Below are 15,310 nucleotides of genomic sequence, written 5' to 3'. Positions count from 1 at the left end.
TCCTGTGGTTCTGTAATAAAGTGTACAAAGGCCTTTTCCTTACGATATGACCCACCAGCTCCATTTTCCCTATCAATCACTGGCCTCTGGAAAAATCAAACTGGTAAAGACAACACTGAGAGGGTGATGGGACCTTCAAACATTAGGATATTAACATCTAACAAAGGCCAGCTACTACCCAGTCAACATCAGGGGCTCTGCCTGCTGGGCTGGCCCTGCCCAATCCAAACCTTCAGGTACAGCAGGATGGGATAAAGTTCCTGCAGTCCACACAAAGAATATGCTGGAGAAAACAATCTGGGTTATTCCTGCCTCAGGCAAAGGCGAATTCCTTTTCCTCAAGGACCTGAGTGCACTTTGTGGGTGATGCTGGAGGATGGGGAAGGCCAAACTGAGCCTCAAGGCAGTTTGATCTAGGGTGAGAACAGCCAATAAATTCAGCAGTATGAAGTTAGTTGGTACATAAGGCTGTGCATTGTCACTTCTGTGGCACCTCTGTAGGCTCCTCATCCCACCAGGCACCTCACAGCACTGTCTGGATTTGGGGATCTGAACTTGGCTCCTCTCTGATCACCACATTGACAAGAATGAACTTGGATGGAACTGCACAAGTGCAGTGGTGATGGAACAAGAGCTGGCTTTAACATGGAACAAACTTTCACTGCCCTGAAAGCTGGAACCTCATGTCATGGTTGGAATGATCTCAATGGACTTTTACAGGCATAGTTCATCAACTGAGGGAATGATCTGAGTGTGTGTCCATCCACCAGGGCACAGGAAAGGTGTCGGGGTCTTGGGAAGTGTGGAACCTGGAATTCCATCAGGGACATGAGTAGGGGGTAGCTTTACTGGGACAGAGTTAATTTTTTTCTCAGCAGCTGGTCCAGTGCTGTGGTTTGGATTTGGGACAAGAACAATGTTGACAACACAGGGATGTTCTGGCTGTGGCTGAGCTTACTCTAAGTCAAGGACTTTTCAGTGCCCCACATTCTGCCAGTGAGGAGCTGCCCAGGAAGCTGGGGGAGGAATGGCCAGGATATTCCATACTACAGAACATCATATTCAGTATGTAAACTGGGAGGGATTGGGAGGGATTGGCCAGGAGCCTCTGATTGCTGTCAGGGGCAGCCTGGGCACTGCTCAGCAGATGGTGAGCGTGGGCTTTGTGTCCCTTGTTTCTCCTGGGTGTTCTTTTAACATTTTTTCTTAAATTACAGCCATTATCATTAGTAGCAGTAATAGTATGAAGTATCATTAATATTATTAGTATTTTTATATTTTTGTGATCTTTCAGTCATCAAACATCTCAACCCACAGAATCTTTTTTTCTTTTTCTTGTGATGAAGCTTTTCATTGCATCAGGTTCTTGGCTCTCAGCTGAGGCCTCAAGAAGAGATCCAACTAAAAATGAGCAGAGAATGTGCAATGTAGACAACAAGAGGCCTGCAGGAGATCTGGTACTTCTATGGGAGCCCCAGCAGTTGGGAATCCATTTCACACTGGAACAACAAGTTTCACTTGGAAATGAGAAAGGGCCAAATTCCCTGGACACCAGCCTGTTCTCACTGCTCTGCTCTTTCAAGGAAATCCTTCTCTTGATCCTCTTTCTCAGCCAAGGGAAAACCCCAAGGGGAAATCCCGAGGGTAAATCCCAGCCTCCTGGAGTAGGAAATTACTCCAACTGCTGCTGGTCCCAAGCCAAAACTTCCCCCAAGGGTTATGTTCACCCTGGGCTCAAGGAAATACCTTGCTTTGGGCTGGGATGGGCTGTGCTGCAGCAGCTACAGCATGGACATCATGGAACATGGAGCCTTGAAATCCTGAGTGTTCTCCTGCTGTGAATAACCCAAGGAAAGAGGCACAGGTGCTTGGCAGAATCCCAGTTCCCTGCCTGCCCAGCCTGGGAGGTCTCAGGGCTGTGTCTGACCCAAGGTCCTCTATGTAACCCTGCTCAGGAGATGTTCCTGCAGTGTGTGTGCACCAAGTGCTGCTCCTTGGAGTGAGAGACAGGGACCATCCCAGAACAGACCCACAAAATCTCCTTTTATGGGCTTTTTTATGGGATGGAAACAGCTCTAGAGCAGCAGGGACAAACCCAGCTGTGGGGTTGGATGAGTGCCCTTCTGGCACAGGATTTCCCCACAGGACTCCCAAAATCATCAGGGTGCTGCAGTGCAGTGAGAGAAGCCCCAGCACAACCTCACTGCCTTTTTCTTTTCATTTGTATTCATTTTAACCTCCATACAGGGCTGAGAAGAAGCCAATTACTCCAATGGGAATAAGATATTGGTAAATTTTTTGGTTCTTCAGGCTCCTGGAGTATAAAATACAGTGAGCAGGATACACCTGCCATAGCACTGGGGAATTGCACCAATTACAGCTCATAGTGCTCATGGCCCTGCTGTGCTGCAGGGGAAGGTGCCATAAGCCACCTCCAGCATGTCCCCCAGCCAACCTTTGGACTCCTTGTGCAATGTTGAGACCATGCCAGGAGCTGTAGAGCTGCAGAATTCCCGTGGAATTGATGGATTTTATAAAGTATGTGTAGGTCAGCAGCACATTGAGGGGTTTTTCTGCTGTGGAAAGGTAAAACAAGCAGTAATTTGGGACAATCTCCTTCCTAAAGGAGGAGGCAGAGGTGGGTTTGATGACTGAAAGATCATTCCTACTCCAGCTAGGATAGAGTGACCTTAGGACACTCCTTCCTTCCCATTTCCCGCACTCACTGTTCCCACAGCCTTGCTGACATCTCCCAGCCTCTCACGTGCCAAGGCACCTCTGCCTTCAGGAGTGAATCTGTACCTGTTCCAAGTGTTTTCAGGCCAAAACCAGCAAAAACTGCTCCAGGGTGGTGGCACTGATAAGGGAGCTCCAGCACGGGCTCAAGGAGCAGCCCCAGCCTGCTCAGGCTGCTGCTGTGGGAGGCACTAACCTGCTCCAGAACCTGGATCCAAGTGCCATGGAGAGGATAAGGGAGCTCCCTGCAGGGCAGGAGGACTTGTGGGACCACTTACCTGGGGCTTGGATAAAGGGAGACTCTGTTTTTTTGCCTGGGAACATTTGTGTGGCAGGCCTAGACCCTAAAAGACCCTGTCCTTTCATGAAGGGCCAGCTTCCAGCTGCCTGCAATGTGTCCTTTCCCTGGAAGGATGGGAGACACGTACCCTGAAAAGTTTTAGGGAACCAGCTCTGCTGGGAGATCTGTGAGACTATGGTGGGAGAAACAGGTCCTTCAGCCTCGTGAGAATTCTGGTGGGTGACTGCTGAGGGCCTCTGGCTCAACCCCTCGCCCCCAGCAGGACTGGCACCACCTTCAAGACACCATCCCAGGGTTTGGTGGGACAGGACCACTGGGAGGGAAGAGCTCTGACCATTGTTGTCTTGTGGGGGTTTTATAATGATGCTTTGTTCCCCAACTGTCTGCTTTATGCCCAGAGAACAGCTACTGGAGCTTTAGGATGGACCCAGGGTGTGAGGGGGGGACCTTTGGGCTCCTGCCTGATTTTGGTTCAGTCTCTCTCTCTCCAGGGTGGACCAGGGACACTGCATTGTTCTTTTTGTGGGATTCATTTTTAGCAGATTGAAGCCACAAGTTTTTTCCCCTTCCCTTCCCTTCCCTTCCCTTCCCTTCCCTTCCCTTCCCTTCCCTTCCCTTCCCTTCCCTTCCCTTCCCTTCCCTTCCCTTCCCTTCCCTTCCCTTCCCTTCCCTTCCCTTCCCTTCCCTTCCCTTCCCTTCCCTTCCCTTCCCTTCCCTTCCCTTCCCTTCCCTTCCCTTCCCTTCCCTGGTATCCATTTCTCTCATTGGCAGAAGAACAGAGCATTGTTGAAGCCCTTTCTCCTTGGAGGAAACACTCATTTCAGGGCACTTCCTCCTGAAATTTGTCTCCAAAACCGAGACCATCATCCATCAAAGCTTTTGTGACACCCAGAGCTGGTAGAGAACATGCACAGGAGACCTGGCCAACCCCAAATCTGCCTTGGATATCTTCCACCACAACGTTCACTCCGCTGATCTGAGATCTGGAAGCTCACACCCCTCAGGAGGTGGTGTGAAAGGATTCCAGGGCTGGCAGGGAGACACAAGACAGAGGAGTTTCCATGGAAAAATGTTTATTGCTTAAAATTGGTCTCTAATGCCAGGGATTACCAGATAAAGCTCTCTAAGCTGCAACCAGGGATGAAAGTGCTAATTACCACACAGTGCATCATTAACAAGCCCCAGCAAAGCTGGGAGAAGTTCAGCTGCCTGACGGTTACATTAAAGTGGCAGGAAGGGCTTTTATCTGTGGGGACAAGGTCCCCCCAAGCTGGGGCAGTAAAACCCCTGATAAAATGCATCCCACATCTGAGGCACTTCTCAAAACTCACCAAAGAGAGCTCTGTTAGCTGAGGGAGACACTCTGGGATGGCTCTGGAGGGGCAGTTTGGGAGCTGGCAAAGCCATTTGCTCCCTGATGGAGAGGAAACACCTGTAACACACGTGAGATGGGGATTGACATTCTTCCCCTCCCACCTCCCAGCTGAGACCCTCTCCTGATCCCTCCCCATACCCCTGTTGCAGAGCTGGGGTTAGGGCAGCCTGCAAGGGGCACTCAGCAGCAGGTGAGGGCTGGACCTGCAGCCCCTCATCCGAGCTGGGTGACCCCAGGAAGGAGCAAGGGAGGGACAGGACCAGCCCCAGCCCCTTCCCCACTCAGACATGGGTCTTAGTGCCCAGGGGGTCAAACACGGAGCCTCTGGGTGGGATGGAGATATTTGGGAGGGCAATGGACAGCTTGGTTTCTGTCCCCTGTATCTCTGAGAACACATGGAAGCCTGTAACACAGGCGGGAGCTGAAAGGAGCTGTCTGGGACTAGAAGTGGAGATGATCAAGTACCCAAAGCACGATGATCTTCCTGTCATGTGCCACACAAGGTCTAGACCATGTCCAGAGACTTGTTCCTCTTCCTGGCTCTTGGGAGAGACAGAGGGCTGAACACTCAGCATGATCTCTAGATGAGGATTTCCTCAAAGGGTGGCTGAAACCCCTCCTGTTTCATTTCCCTGTGGGATGATGTGTGGCTCCTGCTGAGCTCTGCCTCCATCTCCTGGCAGTCCTTTCATTTGGCCCTGAGCTCTCTCCATCACAAGATATGAAACCCACTGGTCAGTGTAGTGGGTAGCAACACCTTCTCCTCTCAAACTGTGTAACTTCCAAATAGAGCTGGAAAAACAGATCCTGCTTGCAAATCTATCTGGAGCCAAACCAAGGCCACAGCAACCTCTCTGTTCATCCAGGTGGAACTTATCAGAAGGGTCCCTCCTTCCTTCCTTCCTCCTATCACTCCCTTCAAGCAGCTCCACCATGGGCCATTCAGCTGTGGCAAAGATTCCTGGGCAGGGACACACAGGATGGGATCATCACAGCAGTGCCAGCTCAGCCCCAGCTGCAGCACCGTCCCTGGCAGGGAAGAAGACAAAGGGGTGATGGGGACATCTGTGGGGCAGAGTGGCTCCTGGATTCAAGCACCACATCCCTGTCCATCCCCAAAATCACCTTCCTGCCCAGGCATGTCCCCACTCTTTCCTGACTGCACTTCCCAGCACTGCGAGGTGGCTGACCCAGCACTCAACATCCTCTTGCACAAGAGGGTGCTCCTCCCCTTGCCCCCACCTCCCTCCCGTGACCTGGATCAAAGGACTCATCTCTAATCAGAGGATCCATCTCTTGGAGGGGATGAAACAAAGGAGCTGCCCGAGGAAGAGGGCTGCCCCAGCAAGGGCAGGGTGCTGACAGCGGGAGAAGAAACTCCCTGGAAAATGTGTCATTGCATTTGTTCCCTGGAAACTGTGTGATGAAACACACACCTTTACTACCTGCAGAAATACTCAGAAAATTTAAGAAGGAGGAAACAATACCCAGTTGTAATAACAGCTTCTTCCTATATGCAGAGTGCTGGGTGAGGGGTAGGTCAAGCAGTTTTCTCATGCTTTCCAGGACATGATCTCATCAGCACTCCAGGGGAGGGGAGCATCCCTCTGCCACAGTCCTGCCCCATTTCCATCACTGCTGGGGACAGGTGAGAGAACCAGAGCATTTCTGGGAGCTCCCCTGACGTCCTTGCACACAAACCTTGTGTTGCTGGTCACCTTTAGAGGAGAAGGGGAGCTCCATCCCCCTTGTTTTCATTTTTGGGAAGGGGGTATCTCCCCAGAGGTCTGTGATGCTCGTCTGAACAGCCCCAAACCTGCCATGCCTCAATCCCTTCCAAAGGCAAACTCTACACATTGGTTCATCCCAGCCAGTGGAGGGCTCTTCCCTCTGCTGCCTCTCCCAGCTCCAGGGACTGCAGCGAGGGATGGTTTAGACCCTCATCCCACACATCACTGCACATGGCTGCATCTTCCCCACCTTGATTATTTTCATCCTGCCAGTTACCAGCCACCTCCTCAGTTATCCTCTCCCACACTGGAGGGAGAGGTGGTTTCACTTTTCCAACAGGCCCAAAGCCCCACATGTCCATGTGATCACCCCTGAGGATTTGCTCCTTTTGCTGTGAATGTCTCCCTCTGCTTTGCAGGGAGTGTCAGAGCTGGAGCTGGCGCCACGTCCCCACCAGACAAATCCACAGCACCTCTCTGCACACACATCCCCCAGCTACATCACCCTTGCCACCCTTAATTTTTTTTAAACAACTCCTGGGGTGGGATTCAGAGTTCAGGCTGGGTCAGACTAGGTGGGGATTTGAGGGGAAATGGCAAAGTCTTTGCCCAAAAATGTCTTTATTTCCTGTTGGGCATGGGTGAAAATTTGTTTATACCTCCCTCTGCCAAGGGGATGGGTACCCAGCCAGCCCATTCACTGGGATGCAAAACAAAAATATCCAGGGGATGGCTGTGCCTATTTCAGAGGGAAGACCCCAAACATGGGTCAGGAGAGTGTTTCTGCCACGCTGGCCCTTCTCACTGTCAATGCAACCTTCTTCAGCCAACTGAAACACCAAAGTACAGCAGCAAACCCCAGAAGTTTGAATGTCCACGATCTCCATGCCATGGCCAGGTTACAAACCCGAACATCTTGTGCATAAAGGGGCTGGGGGCACCTCTAGGCACCTGGCCCAGAGACCAACAGCTCGGTCAGGACCTTCCCAGGGCAGCTCCCCCGGGGATGGGGTCGGGAGCAGGGCCATCAGGGAGGGCATGTCCCCACAGCCCCAGCTCCGTGATCTCGCTGGGAACCTCCAGGCAGGGCAGATGAGGGCTCTGAAGACTCCTAGTCCCACCAGGATCCAGCGGGGCCAGGCAGCTCCAGGGTGTTCATGACACACGGAACTGGAGTTTTTACTGTTCTGCAAGGAAAGCCAAGGGGATGGAGGCAAACCCTTCCCAGGACTGTGCCAGCCCCGGGCTCCCCTGCGTGCCCTGGGACTCGGCAGGAGAGCCGGAGCTGCTGATCCCCTGTGGGTTAGGCTGGGTGATCCAACCACCTTGGGAGGCGGGCACTCCAAAAAACACCGGGAGAAACACAGCCGTGACTGCACGCCGAGGGAGTGCCAGCAGGCGGGCAGACACAGCCACGGCTCATCCCGGCGCTTCCCGGCGCTTCCCGGCGCTTCCCGGAGCATCCCGGAGCATCCCGGAGCGCGCCGCAGGTCCCAGCCCGGCAGCGGCTGCAGCGGAGGTAGGCTCGGGCCGGGGAAGGGGGTGTGGGTGTTTCTGCTGCTGCTGCAGGAACAGCCCCCGTTCCGGGGGATGCTGAGCAGCCCTTTCCCAGCAGGGAAGCGAGTCGGTCAAGCGCTGGGGTAAAACAGCCTTTGGTTTCCCAGGCAGAGTCCCCCCGGTACCCGCAGCCGTCCCGGAGTTTGGCACAGGGACAGGCAGCCTCTATCCCCTGCGGGCCATTCCCGTTTCCTTGGGCCATGAGGAGTTAACTCCGCAGGCAGGCGCTCAGCCCGACCGGGCTCAGCCCCTGCTTGTGCCGGGATTCCCCGGAGCTCCCGGGGCCGGGCTGCTGGATAAAGAGCTGAACTAGGGAGGGTGGGAGCACGGGGGAGGTTTCGGGGATGGAGAACAGAGGAGGGGAGTGAGCAGCCCGGCGGTGTTTGCATGTCTTGCTGTCCCTCCCCGGGGACAACCTGAGCATTGCAGCCTGGAGGCTCCAAACCAGCTTTGCTGTGGAGATGAGGGGTTCCCGCGGGAGACCCTCAGTGCACGCTGGGTGTGGGGCTGCAGTGTCCACGGGCTCTGGATGAGCACAGAGCCCTGCCGGGGACAAGGACAGCGCTGGCAGGAGGGCAGGAGGGGGTTCTGTGGAGAAGGCTGGTTGGAGTGGATGTGTGGAGATGATTTTCTCACCACTGTCTCTCTGGGTGCCAATTTCGAGCCCTTCCAGGCAGCAAGATGACATTGTGGAACGGCTCCTACCCCTTCTACCCCGGAGCCAATGCCTGCTTCCCCTTTGACACCACCCGGGCTGTCATTGTCACCATCTTCCTCTCCGTGCTGGCCACGTCCATCATCATCCTGCCAGGGATCCGGGGCAGGGGGGTAAGTGGAGGGGCAGGGCATGGCAGACCTCTGCTCCCTGCCCGGGCATCCCACATTCCTCCTCCTCCCCAGCCTCCACAACAGACCTGCCAAGCAAACCTGCCCACAGGTTCATGGCCCGAGCTCTGGGATCTCTGGAGAGCCATGGGGCTGAGCTCCAGCCCATCCCAGCAGGCACACTCATCCCAGAGACACCAAACTCTGCCACCCCAGATTTCTGAGGAAGCTGATCTTGGCTGGATTTCTCTGTGAACAAGCCTAAATGATTTCACCACAGCAGAATAGCAGGGTGAGGCTCAAAGATCTCACCCCACCTTCCCAGAACCTCAATAAAAAGGAGGAGGTGTGTGCTGGGCATGTCCCAGCACTGCTCGCCGGGCTCTGTGTGCCCGACAGACCCTGCTGGGAGCCACGTCAGGTGCTTGTTGTGTGCCTGGTTTTGCAGCAGGGCTGGTTGAGGGGCGTTTGTCCCCCAGGGGACACTCTACACATGCCTGGTCACTCATTTTTTCTACAGCTGTGGCCAGCTGTCAACACATCCAAACACATGAGGTTTGAATAAGTGTGGGAATTGCAGCTGAAGAATGTTGGCGGGAATGTCTCCACCCTCCTCCCCAAGAAAAGGGATGTCACAGCTTTCTCCAGTGTGTCCTTCTGATCTTCTTCCTCGGGATCTCCCTGCCTCTCCCCCACCACAGCAGGGATGCCCCAGCCATGGTTGTATCCCTATCACCCACAAAGCACATGGGGTGACTCCCCAGGGGAGGGACAGGTCTGTTTCCCACCATTTGATGTTTCTAAATTATGTGCTTGGTGCTGAGGTCCCCATGGCAAAATCTGACTGACACGTGTCCCTCCACTATGCTCCCCCCTCACAGAGACTCTTCTGGTTCCTGCGGTTGGTGCTGGGACTCTTCCTGGGAGCAGTGATCCTCAGTGAGTGCTGGGGTCCTGGGGAGAAGCCCATGGGTGCCCAAGAAAGGGAGGGGAAAACTGGGGGAGGGTGAAGAGATCAGTCAAGGACCAAGTCCAGTCCTAGGATGAATCCCTGGGGAATATGGACACGGGAAATGTGTCTGGGAGGTGGTTCCAGCAATTGGTGGGGGGAACCCGTCTGCCTCCAGCCTGAAGACTGGTGTCATGTCCAGGGCAGTCACCAACAGCCCACCCCCAGATTCCAGGGAATTCAGGCAAACTGGAAGGGGCTTGGATGAGAAGCAGTGCCCAGACGGTGCCCACACATCAGCCCCACTGCCACCAGGGTTGGGATCTGCACTGCGGCTGGGGAGAACCCCAGTGGGGCTCTCAGGGTCGTGGGTCAGGGTTGATGTTGAGAAGGACACACACGATTTCTGCCTCTTGGGGCTAACAGGGGATAGCTGACCTTGGGACAAGGTAGGTGATGCTCAGGCCATGGTGACTGCCCTGGCAGGTGCTTCCAGCACCAGGCACCTTGCTGCCAGGCTGCACCTAACCCCTGAACTCTTCACAGGTGTCCAGTTCACCAGAGACTGGGAGACCGGCTGGGTGCAGGCAAACACCTCCTACAAGTCCTTCAGCGCCGTGCGGGTGAACGTGGACATCGGGCTGCACATCGGCCTGGGCGGGGTGAATGTCACGCTCAGGGGTGAGTGCAGCCCCAGCAGGAGGGGACTGGGGGTGTCGTTGTTGTATTAAGGATGGCATGGAAATGATGAGATGGACTCTCAGGCTTATGGCAAGTGAGAGTGATCTTTATTCTTCAAGATCCTCTTTTACAGACAGTTCCAAAAGAGTAAAGTGTCTTTGGTTAGCAAACCACACAGGACTATCATTGGACAGTTAGGAAAAACACCCCTTGACTGTGTCTTGCAAGTGACCAAGTTAGGCAAACACCACCTGCAAAGGTTGTTTTCTCTCTCCAAGCACTGTTTGAACTCCTCCTCATGGTTTCCCAGACCAAAGTCAGAAAGCCCTGTCCCACAGGCTCAAGCTAGTGCCTGAAGCCTGAAAACCTCTTCCTTGACCCCTGTCTGTTCCCACACTGGGTGCAGGTTTGGCACCTGGGCACTGGCCCTGCACCAGGAAGCCTTGGAGCTCCTCCAGTACTGAGAAAGGGCCCTTGGTCTTGATCACCCCGCAGGAAACCCAGTAAACCAGATCAACGAGACCATCAACTACAACGAGCACTTCCCCTGGAGATTTGGGGAGGATTATGACCGCAGCTACAGCCAGGGGCTGCAGAAGGGGCTGCCCAGCCCCATCCTCTACGTGGCAGAGAAGTTCAGCTGGCAGAGCCCCTGTGCTGTGCACGGGCAGTACCGCACCGCTGGCCACTACGTGTCCCTCGCCCTGTGGTGAGTTACAGCCAGGGCTCAGCCCTGGCCAGGCACTGGGAGCTGGGAGGAACCAGGGGCAGCAAAGGGAGCTTCGTGGAGCCGCCCTTGTCACTGTAAGGCCGTGTCAGACCTTGGCTCTCTGCAGAATCTGGGGTTCTCATGCTTCCTGGCCTGTCAGGGAGTGATAGGGTTGTGGAGTCATGGAGTGATTTGGGTTGGATGGGATCTTTAAACTCATGTTACTCTAATGCCTTGCCATGGGCAGGGACACCTTCCACCATTCCAGGGTGCTCCAAGCCCTGTCCAACCTGGCCTGGAACACTCCCAGGGATGGAGCAGCCACAGCTTCTCTGAGCAACCTGTGCCAGGGCCCCCCACCCTTACAGGGAACAATTCCTTCCCACTATCCCATCTAACCCTGCCTTCTGGCAGTGGGAAACCATTCTGCCTCATCCTGTCCCTCCATCCCTTGTCCCCAGCCCCTCTCCAGCTCTCCTCCAGGCCCTGGAAGGGGCTCTGAGGTGTTCCTGGAGCCTTCTCTCCTCTCTGAACACCCCCAGCTTTTTCAGCCTGAGCAGAGGAGCTCCAGCCCTTGGACCATCTTTCATCCATGTCCCCAGACTCCTCTTATGTGTCCTCTGCCTTGGTGTACAAAACTGCAGCCTGAGAAAAACTCATTGAAGGGAAAACAGACACAGCTGTGGGGCTCATGGTTCGAGATCTCTCCCAAGGACCAGGATAAGGAATCCTGGTTAGATCCTCTGTGAAGGGTCTTCTTTTGCATGTCCAAATGGGCAGACCTGCCCAAGGGGAGCAGGAGGGACCATCAAGAGGTGCTCAGAGCTCATCTCTTGGTATGAAACTTAGAGCCCTGGTGTGTACTGTGGTTGTGGAGTCTCAGGGCACTCCCACGAGTCTCAGAGGTTGTGGAAAAGGCACTGGAAGGGAAAGCCTTGCAATTCCCCCATGAATGTAGGTTCAGGTCCCTGTACCCATCTTCTTTTTTATTTTCAGGAACAATAATTATCCTCACCCAAACATTCCTGTATTTCAAGGCAGAAATGTTCACAAAAACTTATTTTTTGTGGTTTTTTGGAATCAGAAAAATCTGTTGGGCTCACCTCCCCAGGGAGCTAAATGCAAGCCCTGAGCACAGGGTAGGGCTGGCAGCTGGGTGCACTCCAGGTGCTGAATCAGGTGTGGGCATGGCCAGTGGTGCAGCTCTCCAAACAAAGGTGTCCCCTGATGCCATTGTCCCTCTGAACACGTGGGACCTGCCTGGGGGTGACCAGGCGTGGACAATCACAAGAATCAGGAAAAAAGGTGACCTTGGTGGGATTGTTACAATCTGATTATTGGAGAGATCCTCTGCCCAAATTAGGGTGCAAATGAGACCATATGCTGAAGTCAATAGTATGGATTTTGTGTCACAGGAAATATGAAGCAGACAAAGATAGAAAGAAATGGAAAAGGAAATGGGGAGGAGAGAGAGGGAGATTAAGTAAAAAGATATGACAACCCATGGAACCAGCCAGTGTCCCACTGATCCTCTTCTTCTGGTCTTCTCAGTAGTGGGGGTCTCACAAAACTCAGAGTTCAGTGCTCGTTCAGGTTTAGGTTGGAATTCCTGGGCTCCTTCCCTGCAGAGGGGGATTTTACACTTTGCAGCTGGAAATGCACTGGAGGGATCCTTCTCTGGAGGAAGGGCTCAGAGCCTCGGGGTGCTCTGGGGGTCTTTGATGGTTTATGACCCCTTCTAAGGCATGACCTTGCCTCTCATGCCAGTGTTGAGCCAGTTCTGCTCCTCAGAAGGGATGAAATCCCTCAGGCCGAGGTGTGAACAGAAACAATGTCCCGGTGTGAGCAGGACCTTCCCGGGAAGGGAGGGGGAGTTTTCCAGCTGAGCCAATTGTACAAGAGAGGACATCAACATGACAAAAAACATCACTCTGCCCCTCCAGGGTCTGCTTCTTACCAGCCTTCTCCCTCATCTGGCTCAAACCCCAGAGCTTCTGGGTGGGTCCCCTGCCTTACATCAGAGGGGTTGCCACCACACACCCCAATGCCTCCTTCTTCCCTCCTAGGGGGGAACCCGGCCCCAGCAAAGCACCTGCTGCCTCTGCAAATGGCCAAATGTCTGAGCTGTTAAACATTAATATTTCATTCTCTCACAGGAACCTCCAGAGATTTCTACTCAGTCCCACACGCAGGGCAGGGCTGATGCCAAAGCCGTACCCAGGTGCTTGGGGGCTTCAGGAAATTCAGTACTGACCATTCCCAGGTGTGGAAATCCCCCTTCACTGCTGGGATCTGTCCCACAGCTGCACCACTCAAGTTGTTTGGGTTGTAAGGGTCTCATTCTGCTGAAGCAAGGCCAGCTAGACCAGGCTGCCCAGGGCTTTATCCCCCCACTGGGATATGGAGAGCAGACCCTGAGTGGATGCTCCAGGCCTGATGTTTTCTGCTCAGTTTTGTGGTCCTTTTGCAGGCTGGCCTTTTGCACATGGTTCGTTTCCACCCTGCTCTTCTCCATGTCCATCCCTCTCTATGGTGGCCACATGCTTCTGCTCACTGCCGCTCTGATCCTCTTCTCACTGCTCTTCTTCTCCACTGCAAGAAACGCCCTGAAGTGCCCCATCCAGTTCGGCTCAGTGGCCTTGAGAACAGACTATGGTGAATCCTTCTGGCTGACATTAGCAGCAGGTGAGTGCTCAGATTTCTTCTGGGGCTTTTCTTCTCCATCCCTACAGAGGTGATGCCCCAACAGCTCCTCATCCCTTCTTTCTCCATGGCTGGTCACAGAAAATGATAAATTTAGGTTAGAGAATTTTAGATGGAAATTATCAAGGTTGGGGATATGAAGAGATGAGCAGTGAAGAGGTTTGAATGTCTGAAGTTACCTGCTGGATAGAGACTCCCTCTGCCTTTCAGGACCTGCTCCACTTCTGGGCAGCAATTGTTTCCTTTGATCAAACCAGAATTTTCCATGTTCCAACACCCACCTCCAGGGAGACCAGCCCTTTTCCAAGAGCAGATGGTCACTAATTCCCCCTGGATACTCCTGGGCTGAACAAGCCCAGGTGCTCCAGCCTTTTCCTGTGCACGTTGGGCTCCAGCCTCACCCTCCACCCCAGACCTCTCTTTTGCACTGGGGACCCCAAAGGGATTCTGGAATGGAGATGGGGAAAGAGAAATCCACACCTTTGCCTGACCTGCCTGGCGGTGCCACACATCCCTGGCGTGCAGCTGCACTCTGGCAGTGGTGTCACTGCAGTGTCACCCTGTGCATTCATTGCAGGGCTGCTGTGCCTGCTCCTGGGGCTGGGCATCGTTGTTCTCCACTCCGTGCAGCCCGAGAGGCTGAAGCTCATCTTCAGCCTGGACAAGAGCGGCAAGGAGGAGGTGTGGGACAAGTCCTGCCTGCCAGCTGAGCCCAGCTGCTCTGCACAGGAGGGGCTGGTGGTGCCCCTGGGCGAGCTCTGCCAGGTGACAGCCACCCGGCTCTGAGGCAGGGCAAGGCCTGGGGACGCTGCCCCTGAAGTCACCAAACCCATCAGGGGCCCACGTGGGAAGAGGCATGACAAGAACCAAGTGATGAGACTATCCAGATCTGAAAAAGTATCTTAAAAACAACAGTTTACTTATTTATTATTTTATTTTTCCTTTTTTTTTTTCTTTTCCCTGTTTTACTGCCCTCCCCCTTGGTCCATCCCAACAAACCCTGAGTCCTCCCCAGGATGCAGAGATTAAATCAGGACAAACTGGGGAAAAGCTGCAGACTCATAGACATGAACCAAAGGAGAAGCAGAACCCACAACAGCCCCCTCACCCCAAAGACCCCCCAAAGTCCCCTTACCCTTGGATGCTCTTCCCAGTCAGGAGGTGCAGATGGAGCTGTGCTCCCCAGGGTGCCTGTACCCAACACCTCCTCCTAGCCTGAGGTGAAGAGCAGGATGGCAAAGAGGAACACAATTTAGCAGGATGCTGGAGGTGCCAGACCAGGAGGGAGGGAAGGAGAGGAGGAGGTTGGAGAGGAGGTGCAACAGTGTCTTGGAGATCAGCTATAACCAACTGGGGAGAGGTGAGCAGGACCTCCAGTCTGGATTCCTCCTGCTCAGCTGTGGAAATGCTCATGTCAGGGGCAAGAGACACTGAAATTCTGCATGCCCAAGGCAGCCACCCACTGCTGGCTGCTGGCAGCCAGCAGGACCCTTGCCCACACAGGCAGGGAGGGTGCACACTCCAGCTTTGCACCTCTTTTCCTCTCTGAGGGTTTCACAACCTTTTCTTTCTGTTTCGTGCTCATTTTCCCCCTCTATCTCAATAAAGTAAATTTGCCTTGCCCTTTCACTTGCCTGTTGATAGAGGTGTCCCTCTGAGGGCTGTGGCTGTGTCCTGGCACCCACAGGGAAGGGATAAAGGAAAGGCAGAGCCTTTTTGTGGTCCTGAATGGGGCACCAACCAT

The 15,310-nt window shown here is 54.0% G+C and overlaps 1 protein-coding gene across 1 annotated transcript; it reads left to right on the top strand.

Moving 5' to 3' along the window:
* The first annotated feature begins 7,507 nt into the window (after positions 1 to 7,507).
* Positions 7,508 to 14,496, top strand: DUOXA1 (dual oxidase maturation factor 1). The gene is made up of 7 exons (XM_063412528.1): positions 7,508 to 7,661; positions 8,364 to 8,527; positions 9,406 to 9,463; positions 10,020 to 10,154; positions 10,650 to 10,863; positions 13,334 to 13,548; positions 14,144 to 14,496. Exons 2-7 carry the CDS (start codon positions 8,381 to 8,383, stop codon positions 14,350 to 14,352), a joined length of 978 nt encoding a protein of 325 aa, XP_063268598.1. The 5' UTR covers positions 7,508 to 7,661; positions 8,364 to 8,380; the 3' UTR covers positions 14,353 to 14,496.
* Positions 14,497 to 15,310: the final 814 nt, after the last annotated feature.

The sequence above is a fragment of the Prinia subflava genome, chromosome 15 (genome assembly GCF_021018805.1).
Source record: "Prinia subflava isolate CZ2003 ecotype Zambia chromosome 15, Cam_Psub_1.2, whole genome shotgun sequence".
NCBI classification, from domain to species: Eukaryota; Metazoa; Chordata; class Aves; order Passeriformes; family Cisticolidae; genus Prinia; species Prinia subflava.
This window is presented reverse-complemented; position numbering and strand designations above follow the sequence as displayed.

Excerpts from the sequence above, each read along its gene's own strand:
- DUOXA1 (XM_063412528.1), top strand. The coding sequence starts at position 8,381 with ATGACATTGTGGAACGGCTCCTACCCCTTCTACCCCGGAGCCAATGCC. Across the intron at positions 8,528-9,405 it reads CAGGGATCCGGGGCAGGGGG|AGACTCTTCTGGTTCCTGCG; the intron begins GTAAGTGGAGGG and ends CCCCCCTCACAG. Across the intron at positions 10,155-10,649 it reads GGTGAATGTCACGCTCAGGG|GAAACCCAGTAAACCAGATC; the intron begins GTGAGTGCAGCC and ends ATCACCCCGCAG.